The sequence below is a fragment of the Pan troglodytes genome, chromosome 10, assembly GCF_028858775.2.
Source record: "Pan troglodytes isolate AG18354 chromosome 10, NHGRI_mPanTro3-v2.0_pri, whole genome shotgun sequence".
NCBI lineage: Eukaryota > Metazoa > Chordata > Mammalia > Primates > Hominidae > Pan > Pan troglodytes.
In genome coordinates, this window is record NC_072408.2 from 14,544,047 (window position 1) to 14,571,310 (window position 27,264).

General features: G+C 36.0%; 1 protein-coding gene across 9 annotated transcripts in view; it reads right to left on the reverse strand.

Annotated features, from left to right (window-relative positions):
- Positions 1–27,264, reverse strand: part of CD163L1 (CD163 molecule like 1) — a 111,812-nt gene that overhangs the window by 34,512 nt on the left and 50,036 nt on the right. For 6 of the 9 annotated variants that reach the window (XR_001707814.4, XM_016922885.4, XM_016922886.4 and 3 more), the window contains 10 exons: positions 18,329–18,649; positions 15,068–15,382; positions 14,649–14,963; positions 14,199–14,291; positions 13,810–14,124; positions 12,688–13,008; positions 8,727–9,035; positions 8,305–8,337; positions 7,448–7,558; positions 6,597–6,692 (listed from right to left, as the gene is read on the reverse strand). Coding sequence is in view for 7 of the 9 variants with exons in the window: in XM_016922885.4 (XP_016778374.4) it covers positions 6,597–6,692; positions 7,448–7,558; positions 8,305–8,337; positions 8,727–9,035; positions 12,688–13,008; positions 13,810–14,124; positions 14,199–14,291; positions 14,649–14,963; positions 15,068–15,382; positions 18,329–18,649 (2,229 nt within the window). In the remaining 2 variants the exon portion in view is untranslated. The remainder of the gene's footprint in view (positions 1–6,596; positions 6,693–7,447; positions 7,559–8,304; positions 8,338–8,726; positions 9,036–12,687; positions 13,009–13,809; positions 14,125–14,198; positions 14,292–14,648; positions 14,964–15,067; positions 15,383–18,328; positions 18,650–27,264) is intronic. The other 3 variants (XR_010148254.1, XM_063786262.1, XM_016922887.4) reach the window with 3 other exon arrangements.

The following is a 27,264-nucleotide window of genomic DNA, read 5'->3' on the forward strand; positions in this document are numbered from 1 at the left end:
TTTTGAAAAATTTTCAGATACTGATATTTTTAATTTTTGAATTTCCATGGGATTGTTTCTTTCCTGAAAAGATTTCTCCATTAGTTTCTGGAAAGTTTGTCTTTGCCTCATAGAATATGGCTATAATAGCTTTCATGCTGTTACAGTCTTTGTATGATAATCCAACCTCTGTTTAATGTAGATTGGCAACTGCTGGTTGTCTATTCCATGAGAATTGATTAGATACTCCTGGTTGTTTGTATGTTGGATAATTTTGGTTCGTATGTTGGATATTTTGAATATTTTGCTGTAAGACTTCTGAGTCTTACAAAAGTTTTGTTAAAACACTTTGGAGAAAGTGGGTTTTTGGTTTTGGTTTTGCTTTGTTTTGTCTTGATTTAGCAAGTGATCAACCCAGTTAGGTTCAGATTGCAAGTTCTGTCTTACCATCTCTGGTGGTTTATTTAGTGTCAATTCAGTTCTCAAAGACTTTGCTATTCTGTTTGGGTATGCTTTTTGTATGTACCAATATGAGTTGTTCTGGGATTTGAGTAGTATATATATATTTTCATTCATTTCTCAAAGACTTTGCTATGCTTCATTGTGTATGTTCGGCATAATTGCAACTAAAAGGTAAACCTGGTACTTGTATTGCTTCAAGACCTCTTCTCCCTCTATGCGATTTCCTCTATGTTCTCTAGCTTCCAGTGGCTTCTTTTTCTATTTTCTCTGGCAAGAAAATAAATGGGTTATCTCACAGTTTTATTTTCTCATACTGCAGTAAAGGTTCACATGACTAGGAAGTAATAAGAGAAAAGAGAATGAGGATTTTCCCCAAACTATTTGCATAACAGGGGTCATTCTTTCATGCTTCGCTATTCAGAGAAATAAGTCTTCTCTCAAACTTAGTTGCCTGTGCCACATTGGCTGTAGCAGGGCAGATATGCTTTTGAAACTGGACTAGGGCTAGGGTGAAGAGAGCAAACTAAAAAATAGGAAGATTCCCCGTATTCCCTGGATTTCCCTTCCCCTGTCCTCTGGCCAGAAAGATGGGCTTTTTTAGGAGTCCAGGAAGAAAAAAACACAAACAAACAGAAAATTTACCATCACAATCACAATAGTCTTTCCTCAGTTTGACATTTCTTTTCAATGTGTTATTTACTTTTCAGAGTCCCAAGATTTTTTTTAAGTGTACGATTTGGTGAAATGAAATACATTCAGTTTTTTGTGCAACCGTTACCACCATCTATCTCCAAAATTCTTTTTATCTTGCAAAATGAAACTCTATACTAATTAAAGAATAACTCCCCATTCTCCCTCCTCCAGCCCCTGGAAACTACCATTCTACTTTCTGTTTATATGAATTTGATTGCTCTATGTACCTCTTATAAAGCGAATCATGTAGTATTTATCTTTTTCCGGCTGACTTATTTCACTTAGCATAATATCCCTAAAGTTCATCTACATTCCATTGTATATATACACATACATGTAAAATGGAATATTTATATATATAAGGTACATTTGTATATTATATATACTATATATTATTTTTATATATTATATATTACTTATATAAATTATACGTATATAACATATATAATATATCATATGTATTATTTTTATATTATATATTACTTATATGTTATAGATTATATATTTAATATATTACTTATATATTATAGATTATATAGTAATTATACTATATAATTATATTAAATTATATAAAATAAAATATAAAATATAATATAATATAAATATATTAAATATATATTATATAACATATAATTACAATTATAGATAATTATATAGTATGTTATTTGTAGCATATATAATTATGTGTTATTACATTATTCTAATAATTTATTCTGTAAGATAGTGTATATTAATTAATATATTAAATTAATAGTTATTACATAACTATGTATTAATATATAATATATTATATTAATATAATGTAATTTATATCATATCATATTAATATAATATAAATTTATATCTTATTATAATATAGTATAAATATATAATAATTATATAATTCTAATATATGATTTATATTAATATAATTATACTATAACATATAATATTAATATATAATAATATATAACATAATGGTAAAAGTAGATCTACCATTTGATCCAGCAATCCTCCTACTGGGTGTCTACCCAGAGGAAAAGAAGTCATTTTATGAAAAAGACACTTGCACATGCATTTTTATATCAGCACAATTTGCAATTGCAAAACCAGCCCAATCAACAAGTGGATAAAGAAAATGTGGTATATATATGCCATGGAATACTACTCAGCCATGGAAAGGAAATAAATAAAGAAATTAAGAAAATTAAGAGATTTTTTTAAAAAATGGAAATGAAAACACAACATACTGAAATATATGGGATACAGCAAAAAACAAAAATATACACGAAATAACAGTACTAAGAGGGACGTTTATAGCAGTAAACACCCATATCAAAAAGTAGATAGAGACCAGCCCGACCAACATAGTGAAACCCCATGTCTACTAAAAATACAAAAAAAAATTAGCCAGGCATGGTGTCATGTGCCTGTAATCCTAGCTGCTCTGGAGTTTGAGGCAGGAGATTTGCTTGAACCCAGGAGGCAGAGGTCTCAGTTAGCCGAGATTGTACCCCTGCACTCTAGCATGGGTGACAGAGTGAGACTCCATCTTAAAAAGGAAAAAAAACAAGTAGAAAGACTACAAATAAAGAGGCTAATGGTGCACCTCAAGGAACAAAAAAAGAAAGAACAAACCAAACCCCAAATTAGTAGATAAAAAGAAATAATAATAATAATCAGAGAAATAAATTAAATTGAGACTTAAAATCAACAAAGGAGCAACAAGATTAAAAAGCTGATTTTTTGGAAAGATAAACCAAATTGATAAACCTTTAGCTGGACTAAGTAAAAAGAGAGAAAACTCAAATAAATAAAATCAGAAATGAAAAGGTAGACATAACAATTGAGACCACAGAAATACAAAGAATCATTTAAAAATATTATGAACAACTATAGACCAACAATTTGGAAAACTTAGAAGAAACTGATATATTTCTAGTCATATACAAACCTACCAACACCGTGCCATGAAAAAATAGAAAAGTTCAACAAATCAATAACAAGTCATGAGATCAAAGCCATAATAATAAGAAGAAAAAAAAAAACCTCTCACTAAAGAAAACCCCAGGACCTGATGCTTCACTGCTGAATTCTACCAACCATTTAAAGAAGAACTAATGCTAATTTTATTCAAACTCTTAATGAAATTGAAGAGGAGAGAACACTTCTAAACTCATTTTATAGGGCCAGCATTACCCTGATACCAAAACCAGACAATGAAACAACAAAGAAAGAAGACTCCAGGCCAATGTCACCGATGAACAAAAACGTAAAAATCCTCACCAAAATACTAGCAGACTAAATTCAACAACAGATTAAAAGATTTTTCACCACAGTCAAGTGAAATTCATTCCAGGGATGCAAAGATTGTTCAACATGAGCAAATCAATAAAAAAGTGATATATCACATTAACAGAATCAAGAACAAAACCCATATGATCATGCCAATAGATGCTAAAAAATCATTCATAAAATTCAACATCGTTTTATAATGAAAAGCCTCAACATACTGGGTATAGAAGGATCATACTTCAACATAATAAAGGCTATGTATGACAAATCCACAGCTAATATGATACTAAATGGGGAAAAATAGAAAACATTTCCTCCAAAATGTGCAACAAGGCAAAGATGTCCATTTTCTTCACATTTATTCAACATAATACTGGAAGTCCCAGCCAGAGCAATTAGGCAAGAGAAAGACATATGGGGCATCCTAGTTGGAAAGAAAGAGGTCAAGTTAGCCTTCTTTGCAGACAATATGGTTTTATAGTTAGAAAAATCTAAAGACTCCACCAGAAAACTGTGAGAACTAATAAATACATTCAGTAAAGTTACAGAATACAAAATCAACATATAAAAATCAGTAGCATTTATATATCCCAATAGCAAATAACCTGAAAAAGAAATCAAAAAGCAATCCAATTTGCAATAGCTATAAAGAATATAAAATACTTAGGAATCAATTTAACCAAGAAGTGAAAGATGTATACAAAGAAAACTATAAAACACTGATGAAAGAAATAGAAGAGGACAAAAAAATAGAAGTATATTTCACGCTCATAGATGGAAATAATTAATATTGTTAAATACCCAAAGCAATTTACAGATTCAATGCAATCTCTTTGAAAACACTAATGACATTGTTCACAGAAATAGAGATAACAATCATAAATTTTAGATGGAACAACAGAAGGCCCCCAATAGCCAAAGCTATTCTGAGCAAAAGAACATAGTTGGAGGCATCGCATTACCTGACTTCAAAATATACTACAAAATTATAGTAACCAAATCAGCATGGTACTAAAACAGACACATAAACCAGTGGAACAGAATAGAGAACCCAGATATAAATCCATGCATTTATAGCCAAGCCACTCTCTGCAAATACACCAAGGACATACATTGGGAAAAGACAGTCTCTTCAATAAATGGCACTGGGAAAACTGGATAACCACATGCACAAGAATGAAACTAGACTCTATCTCATACCATATAAAACACCAAATAAAAACAGATTGAATAACTAAATGTAAGACCTGAAACTATGAAACAACTAGAAGAAAACACTGGGAAACACTCCAGGATATTGGTCTGGGCAAAGATTTTTGGGTAAGACCTCAAAAGCACAGGCCACCAAAGCAAAAATATAGACAAATGGGATTATATCAATCAAAAATCTTCTGCACAGCAAAGGAAACAATCAACAAAGTGAAGAGACAACCCACAGAGTGGCAGAAATATTTTTAAACTATCCAACTAATAACGGGTTAATAATCTAAATATATAGAGCTCAGACAACTCAATAGAAAAAAACCAACTAATCTGATTTTTAAAAATGGGTGAAAGAACTGAATAGACATTTCTCAAAAGAAGACATACAAATGGCCAATATGTAAATAAATGCTCAACAACACTAATAATCAGAGAAACATAACTCAAACAGAAAATGAAATATCATCATACCTCAGGCAGAATGGCTTTTATCAAAAAGACAGGAAATAATGGATGCTGGCAAGGATATGAAGAAAGGAGAACCCTCATACACCATTGACAGGAATATAAATTAGTATAGTCATTATGGAAAACTGTATGGATTTTCCTCAAAAAACTAAAGATAGTATTACTATACGATTCAGCAATTCCACTTCTGGGTATATATCCAAAAGAAAGAAAATTATATATCAAAGTGATAGCTGCACCATGTTTATTGCAGCACTATTTATAATAGCCAAAATATGGAAGCAGCCTAAGTGTCCCTCGGTGAATGAATGGGTAAGAATATGTGGTATATATACGCACACATTTTTAGCCATAAAAAATGAAATCATGTTATATGTGGTAACATGGTGGAACTAGAGGTCATTATGTTAAGTGAAATAAGCCAAGCACAGAAAGACAAATATCCATGTTCTCATTCATATGTGGGAGCTAAAAATGTTGATCCCATTAAGATAGAGTCTAGATTGGTGGTTATCAGAGGCCAGAAAGGGTAGGGGAAAGGGAGGATAAAGAGAAGTTGATTGAGTACAAATATACAATTATAAGAAATAAAACCTAGTGTTTGATAAATCAATAAGGTGACTATAATTTACAATAATCTATACATATTTCAAAATAGCTAGAAGAGAATAATTCAGATGTTTCTGGTATAATAAAAAGACAAATATTTGAAGTGACAGATTTCCCAATTTTACTAATTTGATCTTTACAAATTATATGAATGTACTAAATTATCACATGTACCTAGAAACTACGTACATCAATACAAAAATAAAGTTTAAAAACAATGTTAATTAAAATAACAATGAGATGCCACTTATCAAATACTAAATTAGCAACATTATAAAAGATGAAACTATTTAGTATCAGTGATTATTCAGTAAAATACATTCTCATTTATAACTCAGAGGAGTAAAATTTCTTATAGCTATTGGAAAGTCACTTTGCCAGATGGTGTTCATTGTATTGTCACAGTAATTCCATTATAAGTTATTTCCAAAACAGATTTAGTTTTATGCACTGTTCTGTCCACACTGTATATCATAATAAAATTATTTTAAAAATAATTATAAATGTACAAATATAGATAAGATTCAAGGAACTTAGCCACCATATTAAAATAGAATGTAATGAAATTGGAAAACAATTATTGTTTATTGGGTTTGTAATGAAACTGTGGACAAGGTATTTGACTGATTATTAGAAGAAACAATACTTTTTATTTTAGTCTTCTCTGCTTGGTGCCTCTGCCATGAACTAAATATGACACTGAGGATGAAATAAGTGAGAATGTATATTCCAGTTTTCTTAATTTTGAGTCATATTTTATTTTATCTATTCCCCGTTTGTTTCCCTTTCGCGTATTTTGTATAAGAGGCTGAGACACATCTCCATCGAGTGGGAGTTCCTAAATATCAGCGGTATTTCCTCATATTCCCACCCTCTCCATGGAGTGTGGCCCCTGGAGTTGCACAGACCTGAGGTTCTTGTCCCATGTGGGTCCTCTCTCTTGAGGCAGGTCTCCATCTCATGGAATAAATTCTCCTCGAGAGAACCCCTCCTTCTGGTTGAAACTGAGAATGGATGCTTCATGGTTAGGATTCAAATTCAAATGGCCTATCCCTTATATTAGGACACTTAATGCTAAGGTTTGACACATATTAATCCCTCTGAGCTAAAATCCAATGGCTCTTTCAGCACCTACCCCTGCTAGTGAATTTTTTACATTTTTAAAATTTATCCTCCTTTTTCTCCCTTGATATTCTTCCACTTTTATTACCAAGTTCTTTACATAGTATTTACTATGTGCTGGCCATTTTTCATACAGATGATTAATTTATTTAACTATCTTAACCTGACGAGGTAAGACTATTATTATCTTTACAAATTAGGAAATTGGAGTTTGGAAAGGTAGTTTCTAGCCAAAGGCCACACAGCTAGTAAATTATATAAGTGGTGTTCAAACCCAGGAAACTCTTGTTCTTAATCCTCCACCATGCTTCTACATTTTCTGTTGGCTATTTCTGCAGTCTAGATTCTGAACCAAAACATACAATTACCTTCCTTCTATCAGCTAAGATATTTGCCTATCTGACTCATCGTCTGTATGGCAAGCTACAGCTTCTAAAAGATTACATTTGTGTAAATGGAAATTGTGGATTGGCTGATTCTTGATCATTCCACATGTTTCTGCATTTGGCCTGGCACTTTCCAATCCATCTCACTCAAAGTGGCAAGTGCATTTCTTCCATTCTGCAAGAATCCCCCATCCTGTGTGCCCTTGGTGGCAGGTAACTCACATTTTATACAATCCTAGTGGGGATCTCACCTCTGAGGGGCAGATGTTTTTGTTTCTGAACTCGGCACCACGTGAGAAATAGAATAAACAGAACCAGGAGAAGGAGCCCAAAGATACTAGATAAAATAAGTGCTAAATGACCTGTATAGAAATTAAGCATTGATAAGTATTAAACTAGTAGATATCAATTGTGGGTTTATACGTTGTAAAAAAAACTGGTTCCCTAGTTGCTGAGAAGCATAATGGCTATACATTTCAACATATTCATGAACAGTACGTAATCTTTGAGAGCTATTTTAGATGAAAACTATCTTGGAACAACTGAATCCAAATCTTTCCATAATTCTATTGCCCTAAATTACTTCCAATTTTATGCAAAAGATTTGATAACTAAACCTTTCCTCTTGCATTGCATTCACTACTAAAACTCCAGAATCAGAAAATACTAGGGCTTGAGCTGAGCTGTTTCTTTCTTTCTTTTTTTTTTTTTTTTTTGAGATGGAGTCTCATTCTGTCACCCAGGCTGAGTGTACTGGCACGATCTCGGCTCACTGCAATCTCCGCCTCCTGGGTTTAAGTGATTCTCCTGAAGCTTGAGCTGTTTCTGCCAGTCTCATAAAGAATATTTGAGAATCTAGAAAGATAACTCTATCTATGAGGGTACCATGAGAGTCTTATTCTTCTCTGCATGTAAAAAGGATTTTTCTAGAGAGAAGGACTGCATAGCAAAGCAGTCATAGAGCTATTGATACCACTGGCTGCGACCCACAGACTCATATTTCTGCAGTCCCCAGTCTTCTTCGATTATCATAGCAGTTTCTGCCCTCCCTTGACCTTCCATGTAGCCTTAGGTATTTGTGTCAGCACTGATAGGCAGAAGACTATACCTGAGGAGGCATTCAGTGATTTCAGCGACTGTCCTGAGAGAGAGAGAGAGAGAGAGACGTAAATGAATGAAAAGGAACTGGGTATTTCTTTTTACATCTCCTGCGATTATCGGATGTCATTTAAATATCCTTTTAATATCTCCTGTGAATATTGGATGTCATTTAAAATATCAGTCAGAATCCTCTTGCTTCAAAGTCTAAGGCCAAATCCAGCTTTCTTCCCTCAAAATTATGGGGGCTATTTTAGATAACAGTGGAACATTATCTTATTTAGTTGTGGAAAAACGTTAGTTTAACATAGCCTTTCATTCTTCAACAAGAAATCCTAGTATCTTCAGCTCATCTCTCTGAGTGAGCCTGTTTCCCAATGTTCTCTACCATCAGTGGGAGGCTCAGTTTAAGTGCAGCCTTTTCACACTTACCAGAGCACCTCACGCCAGCATCTTCCTTGTGTCCACAGTCACTCTGTCCCCAGGGTTTGGCATGACAGTCCCATAGAAATGACTCATTTCCTTTGCACCGCATGTCATCCAACCAGATGGTTCCAGTTCCCTGGCCAAACGAAGCGTCCCTCAGGGCAGCCAGAGCAGAGCCACAGCCCAGCTGCTGACACACCACTTCCGCCTCGGCCAGGTCCCAGGAGTCATCACACACTGTGCCCCAGGAGCCTGCGTGCCAGATCTCCACTCTCCCAGAGCACTCGGTGTCTCCTCCACGCACTCTTATTCTATCTACAAAGGCACAAAACATGGCTGTCTTTACTCCTGAAGGAGGTTGTGGGAGAATGCTGAGGTAGAAAAACTTGAAAGTAGCAAATGTGCTTGATGAATATGGGTGTGGTAAGGAAGGCAGAATTGCAATGTTACATAGATTAGACAAGAACCTGTGAAATGAATAAGCCCCTATATATGACTGTGGTTTGTCCTAGTCACACTCAAGGGGTGAAACATCTCCAGCGAGGCCAAACCAGATATTCATTTTCTACTCTAGATGTTTGAAAACAAAACATATTGATTTCATTTTCCAAATTTCAGTGTCCTATCTGACCCAAACATCCTATCTTGCCCCTCTCATTTTCACAATTTCTCCAAATATAACTAATGTTCATTTGGCTCAAGTTTGATCTATATAAGACCATTGCTGCTTCTGTGCCCTCCAATTATCAGTCCTTTCTTGCCTTCACTTTACTCCCTGTAAGTATGTATACTAAGATCATAACTACAAACACTCTCTTTCCCAAATGAACAATGCTTTGGCACTAGTGACCTCTCGTCACATGCCTGTGTACAAATGCAGGATAAGCCCAACTCTCTACCTCCTTTAAGCCGGTTCCTGAAATACTGAGTTTCACTGCAGATAATTATAACTGGGGTCATTTTAAACTTGCTGCCAAAAAAGTCTGCAGGATCCTCAATATTTTAGAATGATCTTATCATTTTTATGTTTCATTCTTTATTATTTTGTTAAATGTTTTTTCATATTCTAAGCCTCTGCCTTACCTCTGCCCACCAACCACATGAAGACCAAAAGAGAATCTCGGGATTTCTCTATTGGATTTTAGTTCCCGTAATAGTATAGGAAAAGTTACAGTTTCAGTAGATAATTAACTTTTAGGTAATTTGGCTTCTATTCAAAAGGGTTTTTTTGATCTAAACGTCTCATCCCCCGGTCTGATAAGTCATCCCCAAGTCCTCAAACCTGATAATTTTCACATGCACCCTTTAAAAAATTTCCTTTCTCCTTGTCATAAGAGCCCCTCTCCAGTTACCATGTTAACTCTTTTCTCTCTCTCATAGCCAAACATCTTGAGTTCGTTTTTTCTCGTCATTTTTGTAATTTCTTCTCATTAATAAATACTTTTAGACTAGCTTCTACCTCCTACCAATACAGAGTGCATCATTGAATGGCCTATATAATAATAAATTCAGAGTATGGTTTTTAATCCTACTTCTTTGCTATGGTTTGGCTGTATCTCCACCCAAATCTCAAACTGTAGCTCCCATAATTCCCACGTGTTGTGGGGGGGACCTGGTGGGAGGTAATCGAATCATAGGGGTGGGTCTTTCCTGTGCTGTTCTTGTGATAGTGAATAAGTCTCACAAGATCTGATGGTTTTATACATGGGAGTTCCCCTGCACATGCTCTTTTGCCTGCCACCATGTAAGACGTGACTTTGCTCCTCCTTTGCCTTCAGCCATGATTGTGAGGCCTCATTAGCCATATGGAACTGTGAGTCCATTAAGCCTCTTTCCTTTATAAATTACCCAGTCTCTGGTATTTCTTTATTAGCAGCATGAGAACTGACTAATACATTCTTTCATCCTTTCACAAAATTGACTCAAGAAAATGAGAATAAGCCAATAGTCCTGGACATTCTTTTTAAGTATTAACAAATTACTACCCAAAATAGCTATAGTTATTCTCTTTCAAATATTGAAACACAATGATTTTATTCCATATACTATTAAAGATCATAAAAGCTGGCAGAATTCATCCTAGTTTATATTTCAACAAATCTCCAATGCTAATATCAACAAATATAAAAAGAGCACTAAATAAGATCTACTGCATAGTATCATTCATATACATATAGATGCAAATTTTTAATATAAAATATTGATAAATTAAAACTTAAGATAGTTGAAATCCAAAATTTCAGGTAATATAATTGATCAAATAGGAAAATAGATTTTGGGAAGAAAATATTGAGAAATATGCTTAAAATAATTTTCTATATATTTAAGGATATTTAATGTGATGTTACTTAAAATGGAAAAATAACTTGAATTTTCTACATGTCCAATGACAGGGATTTGGTGCATCAGATTATAGTATATCATATGGTAAAAAATATATATGCTTTAGCTTGAGAAAATATTGCTAAATCAAAGGAGCAGGCAGCACAAATATGCAAGTATAATATTTTGCAATAAAATATATGAATATATATAAAATATATACACACATATGATACTCAAGAGTGTAATATCAGCCAATACATCATCAACTGATCATGGTATTATAGGTGATATCTGTGTTTTTTTCCAAGATTTCTGGGTTTTTTTCGAATTTTTGTTTGGGGAATGATATTATTTTGTGATAAAATTACAATAGTAAAAAGAAGCAAAATGCTTAAAAATATGAACCACAAATAGACAATATTCATAAATAATGTCCATATCCACTACTAACCAAACCCATGCAAATTATGTTGATTTAGGTGAAATTTTAATTTGGGAAGGTATGTGTTATGTCTGTGTATATGTTTCTCTCTGTGTGTAACATTGGTGGGAAGGGTGAAATAAAATCAATGCTCTCATATACTGGGGATAAGAATGAAAACTAATACATAGGCTTTCTGCTGGAGCAATTAACTAGTACATATAAAGAATCATAAAAATGTTCACTCATTTTACCCACTCATTTTGGGACTAGAAATATAACCTTCAGATATAATCAGAGATTCACCGAAAATGAATAAGGATGCTTATAATGGCATTATTTATACTAGTTTGACATTGAGAAATAGCCTTAATACCAATAATCACATGGTTATTTATGTTCACATGATAAAATATTGCATGCCATTTGAAGGCTATTCATTGAAATTAGAATATATTTACAGTATACTTTTACATATAAAAGTAGGATACAGATATCCTAAATATAGTGTAACACTACATTACATGCATATATATCATACTATATATACATATACATATATAGTATCTATACTTCATATACACATTTCATATACACAATCATAACTTTAAGTTTTTGTACAAAAGGAAGACTAATAGTTAATGTTTCTGAATATTAGTAATGGTTATTTTTCATAATCAGATTAAATGTGGAATGCATTTTATTATTTATAATTGTACAATTTCTAAAATCTCTACAATAAACATATTAAATTTTAATCAAATAAGACAATTTACAAGTGTCTTATAAATAATCAACTAACTTCCCATAGTAAAATGTTCTGCAGGAAAAAATAGAGCTGTTTAATCTCCATAATTAATTCACATTTCCTCAAAAGTTCTGAGCTTTCTAGAATTTCTAAGACAGTATACATATTATATTTTTCATTTTTTAAAACACTGTAATTTTTTATGTGTTGTTATCCTTTTATGTGCTTTCATCCAGCTTCTCACAAGGAGCTTAAAGGAATCAAAAGAGACAATATACATTTTTAAATACCCTGTAAAATACTAAACCAAAATAATAAAATTTCAATATAGAACAGATGCGATAAATCAGCATTTATTGTCATGCACTTTTCAGTGAGTCTGCCTTGTGCTCCTGAATGGAAAGATTTGCTATTTATGGTAAGTTATATTTCACAGGGCTTCAGTGACAGCTGGTGTTTAGAAAGATACCCACCTTCACATGTGATCCAGGTCTCTTCTGCTGGGCTGGAGATTCTTCGCTCCCATGGGGCAGACAGGCACTGCCATATGGAGATATGTGTTTTAGGACACTGAATGTCATCCACCCACATGAAACCAGAGCCTGTCTTAGATAAAGGGGCGAGGCTGACAACTCCATTCTCCCCACAGCCCAACTGCCTGCACACAATGCCTGCTATGGCTGTGGTGATGTTCCTCCTGCCGACGCTGCCCCAGGTCCCATTATAGAAGACTTCCAATCTCCCAGCACAGCTCTCTGTTTCAGTTTCACTGTAGAGCCTCAAGGCTGTGAATTCTACAGAGAAATACAAAACTTAGTATTAAATATTTCCTTTGGAGTTGGAAAATCCCTCCCCAAGGAATCCATTTTTCCCATGGAAATAATACATTAGGGCTCACAATACAATTTCATAAATCACTCTAACATATTAACAGCATAAATCTGATGGAAACTAAGGGTCTTGTAAGATTTCAGGATGAGTGTGGGTTTCCCAAGAATAGTATTTGAGCTTTAAATTTGTATCAACTTAAGTTAAAATGCAACCTTCTACATTCTACTCTCGAACATAAATTCAATTCAGAAAATAATCAGGAGGTTAACCCCATTTGCAGGGGTGTCCAAGGGAGAGGATACAGTTATGGGTTCTTAGTTTCTGCTTCTGGGCAGGCTAGTAAAGCCCCTTCCTCATCCCTCTTTCCTCTTACCACTAGAGACAGAAACTAATAACCATGGCTTCAGGCTACTAAAAGCCTAAAATAAAACAAAACAGAACAACAAAATAAGGCAGATTGGACATGATTGACAGTGTGTTCTCAGAGCCAGAGTGGATGTCATGTAAGGTCCCTTTCTTGGGGTCTAACCTTCTCTGACAGTAAGACCAATCTTTTATTCTTCTCAGTTATGAATGATACCCAGACAAATGTAATATGACAAGGGTATTAAGAAATCAGTATAAGAGAATAGGATTAAAACCAAGTGGATTTTTTGTTTGTATTCCTAGGCCATACACTTTTCACTACACTTTACAATTGTGTTGTATGTGTGCAAGTGTGTGCATGTGTGTGTAGAGGAGGGTGAAAAGGTAGCAGCACAGACCTGAGCAGATGACCCCTGCGTCCTCCTTGTGCCTGCAGTCGTGCTGCCCCCAGCCGTGGGAAGGGCACTGCCACAAGTGGGACTCCGTTCCTGTGCAGTTCAGGTCATCCAGCCAGATGGGCCCTGACCCCTCCCCAAAGTGAGCAGAGACCGTGGCATTGAGGGCCACTCCACAGCCCAGCTTTCGACACACCACGTGGGCATCGCTCAGGTCCCAGCCGTCATCACAGATGGTGCCCCAGAAGCCGTCGTGATAGATCTCTACTCTCCCGGCACAGCGGCTGTCCCCATCCACTAGGCGGAGCCGTTTGTCCTCTTAGAGGAGAAAGTCCAGTTAATAGGTCACATTCTTTAGAGTTGCAGTGTTTCCTAAAACTGATTCTGCTTACCTAAGCAGATCAAAGCACTGCCCTCTGGAACTGCAGACAAATATGGGTCAGATACATTTGCGAGGCATGGAAACAGTGGCTGGGTCAGGCTTCCTGGTGGAGGGTGCAGGAAATGGGGCAAAAGTAAGACCAAAATACATGGAAAAGGTTGAAGAGTTCTGTAACAACATGGAATCTGCAATTGTGGTAAGGACTTTTCAAACCCTGTCGTCTATTGAAATCATTTTTATTAATGATGTCTACTCGTAAATCCCAAACACAGAGGTGTTAACTTCCCCTTAGGAATGGTCCTAGTTATCATTATTTCTTACATGTTACTCTTTGACTGTCATGCCTATCCTCCCTCCACCTGCAGCCCCATTTTCTTACTCATCTTTCCTTTAATCCCAACTCCCTCTACCATGTCTGGGCTATATTGACAGTAGTTAACCATAAGCACTATTCTCTTACCTGTGCAGATCACAGAGACAGTATTTCCATGGATACAGGGAGGTGCTCCAAGAACTGTCATTTGACAGTTATCCAGAAGTGACTCATTCCCTAAGCAATGAAACCTGTGTCCCCACACACGAACACTTCTTTCTCCAATATATTTTCCTCCTGTGGTTGAGAGAGCAGTCCCACAGCTGAGCTGTCTGCATAGAACACGGGCATCTTCTGGGTCCCAGTGGGTGTCACACAGTGAGCCCCAGTGTCCAAGCACGTTGATCTCCACTTGCCCGTCACACTGGGATTTGCCATTCACAAGTCGGACATCTGTATATCCTAGGAGGAGACAAGGCCATAGAAGAGACATCATGACTTATCAGCTCCAGCCCCATACTCCCCATCTCTAGCCCCAGCCAATTAAGATTATTTAAAAATCTCACGGGAACAGACAACTCCAACTTCTCTGCTGTGGATACAAGTGTCTTCCGGATGTTGAACAATGGGGCATAATGCAAGGTGAGTTTCACTCCCTTCACACTGGAACTTTTCGGCCCAAGTTAGACCATTCCCTTGTCCAAAGTGATCTCCCACAGAAAGAGATATGGCACCTCCACAATTTAATTCTCTGCACAGCACATTGGCAGCATGAAGAGAGAAATCAGAATCACAGACAGAGCGCCATGTGTCTGCATGTTTCACTTCAACACGTCCAGAGCAGGGCATATCAGCTCCAACCAGCCTGGGCTGCCTGTGGGCTATAAAATAATATTTCAAAGGTTAGTTTTTAGGGTTTTCCAATATCTATCTCTGTCTCCAGTCTCCATATCTAACCCCAGAGCAATTTTTCTCCATTCATCATTAGAACATCCCATTCGTAGGGGCTCAGAGGATGAGATTAGCAGTACAGACTTAAATTCATAGATCTGGATTACATACCTATTTTCTATGTCTTGGTGACCCACCAATCCTAGATTTAGAACTCATCAGAAGGAAATGAATTGCACAATTTGTTTACATTAAAAAAATACTAAGTAACCTCAGCATTAAACAACACATGTGAAGATTTGCAGTCATCTTAAGAAGATAGTGTAATATAAGAATAGAAAGACTTCTACTTACTGGTTAGATCCCAGCAATCCATCTAAATGAGTAATTTATAAACAACAAAAAAATACTGCCCATTATTCTGACTCTATTCTTTGCAGCAAAACTACTTATATTAGTAATGTACGTTATCTGTCTCCAACCCAGGCATTTTTCCAAACTCCTGACTCATTTATCCAATTTCTACTTAGCATTTCCATTTGGATTTCTTATAGATATCTCAATGTGAATTCTTTGGAGTCCTTTCAAACATCTATCTAAGGCTGCAGACTTCCATATTTCTATTGATGGAACTCCACCATTCCAGACATTCAAATATTTTGAAATAATTCTTGACTTCCATTACATACTATATCTCGCCTTTCAGAAAGTTTTGTTTTCTGTATTTTCAAAGTATGCCCATAATCCCAAAACTTCTCACCCCTTCAACCCTAGCGCCTTGATTGAGCCACCATCATTACTTGCCTGAGTTACTATAATAGATTCCTACAGATTCCCTGTTTCTATAATTATTCCTCTATAGTTCATCTTTTAAAAAAATAAAAATCCAGAGAGGTTATTTAAAATGATGTATCAGGTTAAATCAGTATTCTGCCCCGAATCCTCCCATGACTCCATATTTCACTCAGAGTAAAAACCTAAACTCCTACAAAGACCTGCTTGTCCCTGAGTGACCTTCCCCTGCTCATTTACCCCTTTTGGTGCCAGGTCCTGATGTTTTACTTATTGCTCTTCAGCTGCATTGGATTCCTTTCTCTTCTTCAAACATATCAGGCATAATCTTGCCCCAAGGCTTTTGAACTGGCTGTATCTCTATTTGTATTTTCCTTCTGCGTATATGCATATAACTGACTCTCCCGTGACCTTCGAGTCTTTGTCTACATTTCACCTTTTCAGTAAGGCCTACCCCAATCATTTTATTTGGAATTTCATTCTGTCACATAAACACTCTGGATTCTATTTTCTAGTTCTATTTTTTCCTATAGCCTCTAACATCAGCTAATAGCATATATTTTACTTTTGAACAGCACTACTCTAGAATCTCCTATCAATAAAAAAAATTGAGTAACTCCCTGAAGATTATATTCCTTTTTAATCATCACCTTATTTATTTCTTCCCCTTAAAATACAGCTTTTTAGAAATAGTCTATGCCTATTATCCCAACATCTTTACCTCCCATTTCCTTCTCAACTTGAAATGATCTCCTTTTTCTAATGTGACATAACTACTTTTATTAAATTTATTCATGACTTCTCTGTTGCTAAGCTTAGTGGAAATTGTTCAGTTTCATCTATATTGGCCTCTTAGGGCTTTTTTGGAATCGATGTCCCCATCTTTTTGAAACATCTTCCCTTGGCTTTAGCGATGTGACATTCTGCAACCACTGTTCCTCAGTATGCTTTTCCAACTTCTTTTATGTCAATAAACTATTAAATATTATTGTTCCTCAGGGCTAAGAGCTCCTCTTTCTTGAATCTAGGCTTTAAAAATTCTCAATTTACATTTTATTCCTAGATTTAGTTTCCATCTACATATGTAGGACTCTAATAGTTATATCTCCATTCAATACAAGTCTTCTGATCATCTAAATCTCATATCCAATTTCCTCCAACCCTCTTCATTTGATGACTGCTTTACTATTACCTCATATTTCACACATACAAAATTGGACTCATCATCCCACCCTCTCTAAACTGCTCCTCTTCCAAGATTATCTTTCCAGATGATGACACTGCAGTGCACCCATCTGCTTAGTCTAGAAACCTTTATCTTTATTTCCACATTCAGTGTATTCAGTTCTGCTGGTTTCAGCTACTAAATATTTCTGAAATTTGGAAGCTTTTCACCAGCTCCACAGTGAGCATCCTAATCAAAATTCCATATCTTCCCTAGAATTATTCAACAACATGACTCCCGGCATCCAATAGCCTCCTCTCTCCAATGCACACACAGACACACACACAAACACACACACACACACCCCCCACACTGCAGCCACAGTGCTGTCTTTGAAATGCAAGTTGTATCATGCTTACAACCTTCAATGATTTATCATTCACTTTAGAATAAAGTTCAGAATTCCTATTCCATAAATAACCTTTCCCTTGCCTACATATCAAGACTTTATTATAAGTTTTCCCCCTTGTTCACTTGGATCTAATACCTCTTCTTTCAACCATCTTTTAGTTCCTGGAATAACACAAGCTTATTCCCAGGTGTGTTACTCGAATAAAATACTACTGTTTAAGTTAATCTTCCCAACACTTCTTCATATGATTAAATCTTACCTGTCCTTCACATCTTTCCTTAACTATCACTTCACAGAAATATTCTCCGACTCTGCAAATAGGTAATATCTTCTAATTATGCCTTCGCATTTCATCTTGTGCTTCTACTTCACACAATTTTAAATAAACAGTTATTTAATTATATATTTTTATTATATACCTGTCTTCTAGATAGAGGGTAGGATTACTTTTATCTAGTTCATTTACTTTTGACCTAATACTGTTAAATAGCCACTTCATAAACACATAGTAAATAAGTGCAAAAATAAATAATTAAATAAATGTGTTTATCTTTGTCCAGAAATTACCTGAGCAGATCAAACTTGCTTCCATATTTAAATGACACGCAGTCTGTTTCCACTCCCATCGTATACAATCCCAGAGAGAGGCTTCCCCTCCAGTGCAGCCAGAATTCGACATTAAGATGTGTAATGTTCTTTCTGTGAAATGAGGCTCTCTGGAGACCCTGATTGCAGACCCACATTCAAGTTGCCTGCAAACAACTTCAGCAATGTTCATTCCCCAGCCATTAGCACACAGAATTCCCACGGCACCCTGGACTTTCACCTCAACTTTTCCAGCACACCTGCTGCTTCCACCCACAAGCCTCAGCTCCATATCCGATGCATCTGAAACCAAATACCACAATGATTTTAGAGAAGCACTCTATGTTAGACATTAAAGATTCTTATCCATTCATGTACACTAACATAGACCAGTGGCCAAAAGTTGAGAGATTGTTTAGGTCCCGGCTTCACCAGTGTTTAATTTTATTTTTTACTTTCCTTCAAACTTAATTTTCCTTTTTATTGGATAAAAAATAAAATAACAAAAGTACACCAAGGTATGTTTCAATCCATGAACATTTCTGGCTTATAAAGCAAGGATATAGTTTTACTTACAAAATCTTATCAGAGACTTAGGATAAAAAATAGTGTTACTTAATGGCCCTAATTCTTGCCTGAATATTTGAAGAATTACATATTACATGTTAGATACTAAAGAGAATGTTAGGAAGAGGTGATATAATTTAATGAAAAGTCAAGGAAAAACTGCATAGGGCTGTGATATTACCAAATCCAGAAAAATGGAGAAACTTGCCTATTAGTGATGCCAAATGAAGTAATTCTAAAAAGAAATTGGAGCTCGGGAAAAGAAAACACAAAATTCACTGTATGTGAGAAGAGGAGTAGGTAAGTTTTTTTTTTTTAATGAAAAATGCTCATCATCACTAATGATCAGGAAAATGCAAATCAAAACCACAATGCAATACCACCTTACTCCTGCAAGAATGGCCATAACCAAAAAATCAAAAAAGAATAGATGTTTTCATGGATGCAGTGGAAAGGGAACACTTCTACACTGCTGGTGGGAATGTAACTAGTACAACCGCTATGAAAAACAGTGGAGATTCTTTAAAGAACTAAAAGCAGAGCTACCATTTGATCCAGCAATCCCACTACTAGGTATCTACCCAGAGGAAAATAAGTCATTATCTGAAAAAGATACTTGCACACGCATGTTTATAGCAGCATAAATCGCAATTGCAAAAATATGGAACCAGCCCAAATGCCCATCAATCAACAAGTGGATAAAGAAACTGTGGTGTGTGTGTGTGTGTGTGTGTGTGTGTGTATATACACATATACATACATATATGTGTGTATATATATACACATGAATGAATACTACTCAGCCATAAAGAGGAATGAATTAATGGCGTTCACAGCAACATGGATGGAATTGAAGACTATTATTCTAAGTGAAGTAACTCAGGAATGGAAAACCAAATATTGTATGTTCTCACGCATAAGTGGGGGGCTAAGCTATGACGATGCAAAGACATAAGAATAATACAATGGACTTTGAGGACTCAGGGGAAAGGGTACGAGGGGTCTGAGGAAGAAAAGACTACAAATTGGGTTCAGTGTATACTGCTTGGGTGATGAGTGCATCAAAATCTCACAAATCAAAACTAAAGAACTTACTCATGTAACTATTACCATCTGTTCCCTAAAAACCTATGGAAATAAAAAACTTTTTAAAAAAGAGGAAATGAAGAATTAAATCAGAAATTAATTCTGAGCCTAATTGAGAGCCAGCTTTTGAAGGAAATTTTTAGCAGTATTGACGTAAAATGAAATGAATCTCATTCTAGAAAGGTTACTTTATCTTTTTAGGGCAGTTTGGTAGCTTTGAGTGTGCTGTGGCATACTCTGTGAAACACAAATAATATTGCCTACTAATTTGAGAATATATCTAATTATATAACAATGTAATACTTCTTTATCTAATTAAAAACTATAAATGGTATCAGCTTCTTTTCTATTGTTTTAGTTAAAAATAAAAATCCACATTATTAAATGTCTATGTGATATCATACTATTTTTCTACTTTATATACTAAATTATATTAATAGGTTTATTAACTGCCTAATGTTGACAGATCTGACATGTCAGAAAATCAACTCTGACTTTGTCTGACCAGATCAAACCTGACCAAGTTACTTCCTATTGGCCTTGAGAAGAAGAAAAATATAATTAACGTGGTCTAGAGGACCTGGAATGTCTGTCCTTTCCTATCACTTCAGTCCCACTTCCTGCCACTTATAAAACAGCTGAATGAAATTTTACTACATTGGTTATTTTGATATAATCTTGTGTAGATATGAGATGATTCTCTAAATAAAACTCCCATTCAGCAGAAAAATAGAGTTGCAATGTATTTCCATTTTAAGCCTATTTGTTACTCTGTGTCTTTGGAGCTCAGTGACAGGGTTTGTGAAACATGAATCAAGATCTGTTTGTAATTGGCAGGAGTTTCAAAACAATAATCATGTGAGGGTGGTAGATCAGTCTTAGCAACTTTACCATAAAAGTAAAAAGAAATTTTTTTAAATGGGGCTTATTTTAGATACTGACGTTTAGAGAGCTATAATTTTGTGTGTGGTGGTGGGGAGGGTGGGGAGAATAAACACATATATCTTGTAGGAATCTCTATCAAAATTGAGATTCCCTGAAAAGGTGTCTAGAAACAGATGAACTTTCTTCATTAAATGAACTACTCTAAATATAAGGGAAAAACATATTTCACTGCTTTGTAGCAACATATTCCACTCTGAGAGAGAGTCTTAGGTGGAAAAACAGTTGCTGTAGGTGATTCAGCATAAAAAGGTGACATCATATTGACTTTTAGGCTTTTCTGAATTAAAAAATATATATTTATATGTAATTGTTTTATATACATAATTATATATTTATATATAATGGTTTTATATAGAATTGTTTATATATAATTGTTTTATATATAATTATTTTAAATATATATATACACACACACACACACATATATATATAATTCTCAATATGTAAAACAATTATTACCAATAAGAAAGTCTGTAGTTTACAATACAGATACAAGCACAGAGAAGAAAGGTGTGGGTAGTTTCTATGGATTGGAGTTGGGTCCCGTGTTCAGGAACCCTCAACTCTCTTATTGAAAGACACACTGATATTCATGATTATGGAGAGAAGAACTTTCCCTTAAAAGAGAATAGCTCAAGGGGGAGGCTTCAAGATGGCTACTAGAGGCACCCAACACTCACCACCAAAAACGATCAAAACAGCAAGTAGATAATTTCACAACGAATAGTGTCTAAGATAGAACACTGGAATCCAGCAGGGAAGTGATAGGGAACAGATCCTTCTGAGGCACAGAGAGAGAAAGAAGTGAAGCAATTGTCTGGCTAGGATTGACTGGAAGCCTGGTATGGATCCCCACTGTAGAAAAAGAATAAATGAGAGATTCCTAGCAGTCCACATTCCCACTGTGGGCCCTTGCAATCCTAGCCATGGGAGAGCCCCTCAGCTTCTGAGGGCTCTGAGACTAGTACAGGGAGCTGCCTAGAGTTTGCACAATAGCGTTGTTCCAGAGGGGGAGTTTGTGCTGGGTCCTACATCCCAATCCCCAACCCCAAGACCCAAGTAACTCCAGCATGGCACCATTTTGAGAGTCCAGCTCCCACAAGATTGCATCCTGTCCTGGGCCCCAGTAAGCCCTACATCTCTACATGTCTAGAGCCCCACTGATAACCTCCCTTATCCATCTGGAGGGCTGCAGTGGTGCCATGCTGGCTGGACTGGCAGTGTGTCTAGGTCCCCAGCCATCTATTCCACACAGTGTCTGATGTACTGGGAAATGGACAGTTCACAGAGGAGTGTTCCCCCATGATAAAGAGAGCTGAAGCATCTCCCCAGAGCCTGAGAGCCACCTGTCTGGGGTCACTATCACTGATAGCAACCCCACTTCCTCGCAGCAGCAGGGACACTGTGCACTTTCATGAGCCTTCAGTGAACCTGAAAATGGCTTGCCAGGATGCCATACAAGGACCTACATGGAGGTTTGCCCCACCTGCTACCACCTAAGCATGCCACACAAGGGCCTGGAAATTGCCCTATTCCACTCACCATAGTCTGTCCCTGTGTGCAACATCAGTAGCCTTGAGGACAGACCTGCACTGCTGGGTGCCACCACTACCTCCAGCACCCACCTACACGTGCCACCTGGGGGCCTGGAGAATTGCCTGCCCAGCACTGCTAGCACCAGTGTATACCAGCTGGGAACCTGACAGTTGGCCTGACACCACTACTGCCATTGGTGACACCATGCATGTTACCTAGGGGCCTGAGAACTTTCCCACCTGCCTAACCCAATGCTGCCACTGCTGGTAGATAAGCAAGCCACCTGGAAGCCCAAGAATTGACCCACCTAGATCAACTCACATTGGTGCTTGCATATGCCACCTAGGGTCCCATGGACAGGCATGGTCAGCCTGCTGCTACCACCACCACTGAGGCTCAAGGACTGGCTTGTCTGGTGTCCTTATTCCTAGCAAAGCTTCACAACAGCCTTAACTAATAGCCACAGTCTAAGCCAAAGAGGAAATCCCAGACACTCTTCACACTGATTATCACTGAAGAAGTCATGGAGATTACACTATAGCATGCACCCAGGATCAAAGATAAACTGCCCTACCCAACCAACACTATAGCTATATCTACAACAAAAAGTTTTCCTCTATGAAAGCCAACCCCAAAACATGAAAGCAACGATTTTATACCAGATGCACAGATATCAATGTAAGGACACAAGAAACATAAAAAGGCAAGGAAACATGACACCTTCAAAGGAACACAATAATTTCTCCAGCAACACATTTCAGCAAAAAGAAAATGGATGAACTGCCTGAAAATAATTTTAAATAATGTTATTAAAGAATTTCAGTGAAACACACAAAAAAACACAGATAAATAATACAAATAAATTAGAAAAACAATTTAGGATATTAATGAGAAATTCAACAAAGAGAAATCATAAAAAAGAAACAAACAAATCATGGAACTAAATAATTCAATGAAAAACATAAAAAAATACAATCAAATAAAGCAGAAGAAAGAATTGCAGAACTTGAAGATAAATCTTTGAAATAACCTAGTAAAAAAAAAAGAAAGAAATTTTTTTCAATTAAAAAACCTTTGCAACACATGGGACACCATAAGGTGACCAAATACTTGGATTCTGGGTGTTCCAGAAGGAGAAGAGATGGATAATGGCATAGAAAACTTATTTAATAAAATAATAGCTGAAACTTTCCAGGTTTTAAAAGATACTTAGATATCCAGATACAAGAAGCTGAAAGATCTCCAAATTGATACACCTCCTCCCACAAAATGTATTCTCCAAGGCACATTATACTCAAACTGTGAAAAGCCCAAGATAAAAAAATAATTTTAAATACAAGAAAAAGATGGCCACTCATGTGTGCAAGGAAACCCAGATCAGATGAATGGGGATTTCCCAGCAGAAATCTTACAGGCCAGGAAAGAAAGGTATGGTGTATTCAAAGTGCTAAAAGAAAAAAATGCCAGCCTAAAATATAATACCCAGCAAAGTTACCCTTCAAAAATGAAGGAGATATAAGGTCTTTCCCAGATAAGCAAAAAATGAGGAAATTCATCACCACTAGATTGGTCATACAAGAAACACTTAAGGAAACCTATATCTGGAAGTGTATATCATCATGAAAGCACATGAAAGTATAAATCTCACTAAGCAGACAAATGAGAAAAAAAGGACCCAAATGTTACCACCATAGAAAACCACTAAACAGCAATAATAAATAATGAGAGAAGAAAATAAAGGATATATAAAACAACAAAAAACAGTGAATATAATGACAGAAATAAGTCCTTACCTATCAACAATAACCTTGAATGTAAATGAATTAAATTGTCCACTTAAAAGATATAGATTGGCTGAATGGATTAAAAAAAACAATGACCCAAATATATGCTTCCTAGAAGAAACTGACTTCAACTGTGAAAATAGACATAGACTGAAAGTGAAGGGATGGAAAAAGATATTCCATGTAAATGAAAACCAACAGCAAGTAGAAAAGTAGAAATAGCTATATTTATATCAGATAAAGTGAACTTTCAGTTAAAAACTGTAAAAAAAAAAGACAATCATCATATAAAGATAAATTGATCAATTTATTAAGAGGCTATAACAATTCTAAATACATATACACCCAACAATGAAGCACTCAGACATATAAAGCAAATATTATTAGACCTGAAGGGAGAGAGTGACTCAATTACAATAATAGTTGGCACTTCAACTATTCATCTCAATATTGAACATATCATCTAGACAGAAAACCAATAAAGAAACATCAGATAGAAACTAGACTTTAGACCAAATATACCTAATGGACATTTACAGACTATTTCACTCAACAGCTGTAGAATATACATTCTTTAAATCAGCACATAAAACGTTTTCCAGAATAGACCATATTCAAGGCCACAAAACGAGTCTCAACAAATTTTTAAAAATTAAAATTATATAAAGTATCTTATCAGACCACAGTGGAATAAAATTGGAAATCAATGACAAGATAAATTTTGGAAACTGTAAAAATACATGGAAATTAAATATGTTCCTGTAGCTGAGGGACCTGACTGTTAGAAGGAAAACTAACAAACAGAAAGGAATAGTATCAACATCAACAAAAAGGATAACCACACCAAAACCTCATCTGTAGGTCACCAACATCGAAGACCAAAGGCAGATAAAACTGCAAAGGTGGGGAGAAACCGGAGCAGCAAAGTAGAAAATTCTAAAAACCAGAGTGCCTCTTCTCCTCCAAAGGATTGCACCTCCCCACCAGCAACGGAACAAAGCTGGACAGAGAATGACTTTGATGAGCTGACAGAAGTAGGCTTCAGAAGGTCTGTAATAACAAACTTCTCCGAGCTAAAGGGGCATGTTCTAACCCATGGCAAGAAAGCTTAAAAACCTTGAAAAAAGGTTAGACGAATGGCTAACTAGAATAAACAGGGCAGAGAAGACCTTAAATAACCTGATGGAGCTGAAAACCATGGCACGAGAACATTGTGATACATGCACAAGCTTCAGTAGCCAATTCAATTAAGTGGAAGAAAGGATATCAGTGATTGAAGACTTGGATAAAGACTCAAGACCCGTCAGTGTGCTGTATTCAGGAGACCCATCACCTTCAGGGACACACATAGGCTCAAAATAAAGGGATGGAGGAAGATCTATCAAACAATTGGAATACAAAAAAGAGGAGGGATTGTAATCCTAGTCTCTGATAAAACAGACTTTAAACCAATGAAGATCAAAAGAGACAAAGAAGGCCATTACATAATGGTAAAGGGATCAATTCAACAAGAAGAGCTAACTATCCTAAATGTATATGCACCCAATACAGGAGCACTCAGATTCAAAAAGCAAGTCCTTAGAGACCTACAAAGAGACTTACACTCCCACACAATATTAATGGGAGACTTTAACACCCCACTGTGAATATTAGACAGATCAATGAGACAGAAAGTTAACAAGGATATCCAGGACTTGAACTCAACTCTGCACCAAGAGGACCTAATAGACATCTGCAGAACTCTCCACAGCAAATCAACAGAATATATATTCTTCTCAGCATTAGATCACACTTATTCTAAAATTGACCACATAATTGGAAGTAAAGCACTCCTCAGCAAATGTAAAAGAACAGAAATCACAACAAACAGTCTCTCAGACCACAGCGCAATCAAATTAGAACTCAAAATTAAGAAACTCACACAAAACCACACAACTACATGGAAACTGAACAACCTGCTTCTGAATGATTACTGGATAAATAACGAAATGAAGGCAGAAATAAAGATGTTCTTTGAAACCAACGAGAACAAAGACACAACATGCCAGAATCTCTGGGACACATTTAAAGCAGTGTGTAGAGGGAAATTTATAGCACTAAATGCCCACAAGAGAAAGCAGGAAAGATCTAAAATCAACACCCTAATATCACAGTTAAAAGAACTAGAGAAGCAAGAGCAAACAAATTCAAAAGCTAGCAGAAGGCAAGAAATAACCAAGATCAGAGCAGAACTGAAGGAGACAGAGACACAAAAAAACCTTCAAAAAATCAATGAATCCAGAAGCTGGTTTTTCAAAACCATCAACAAAATTGATAGACCACTAGCAAAACTAATAAAGAAGGAGAGAAGAATCAAACAGATGCAATAGAAAACGACAAAGGGGATATCACCACCAATCCCACAGAAATACAAACTACCATCAGAGAACACTATAAACACCTCTACGCAAATAAGCTAGAAAATCTAGAAGAAGTGGATAAATTCCTGGACACATACACACTCCCAAGACATAAACCAGGAAGAAGTTGAATCTCTGAATAGACCAATAACTGGCTCTGAAATTGAGCCAATAATTAATAGCCTAACAACCAAAAAAAGTCCAGGACCAGATGGATTCAGAGCCGAATTCTACCAGAGGTAAAAAGAGGGGCTGGTACCATTCTTTCCGAAACTAATCTAATCAACAGAAAAAAAAGGAATCCTCCCTAACTCATTTTATGAGGCCAACATCATCCTGATACCAAAGCTTGGCAGAGACAAAACAAAAAAAGGGAATTTTAAACCAATAACCCTAATGAACATCGATGCAAAAATCCTCAATAAAATACTGGCAAACCGAATCCAGCAGCACATCAAAAAGCCTATCCACCACGGTCAAGTTGGCTTCATCCCTGGGATGCCAGGCTGGTTCAACATATGCAAATCAACAAACATAATCCATTACATAAACAGAACCAATGACAAAAACCACATGATTATCTCAATAGATGCAGAAAAGG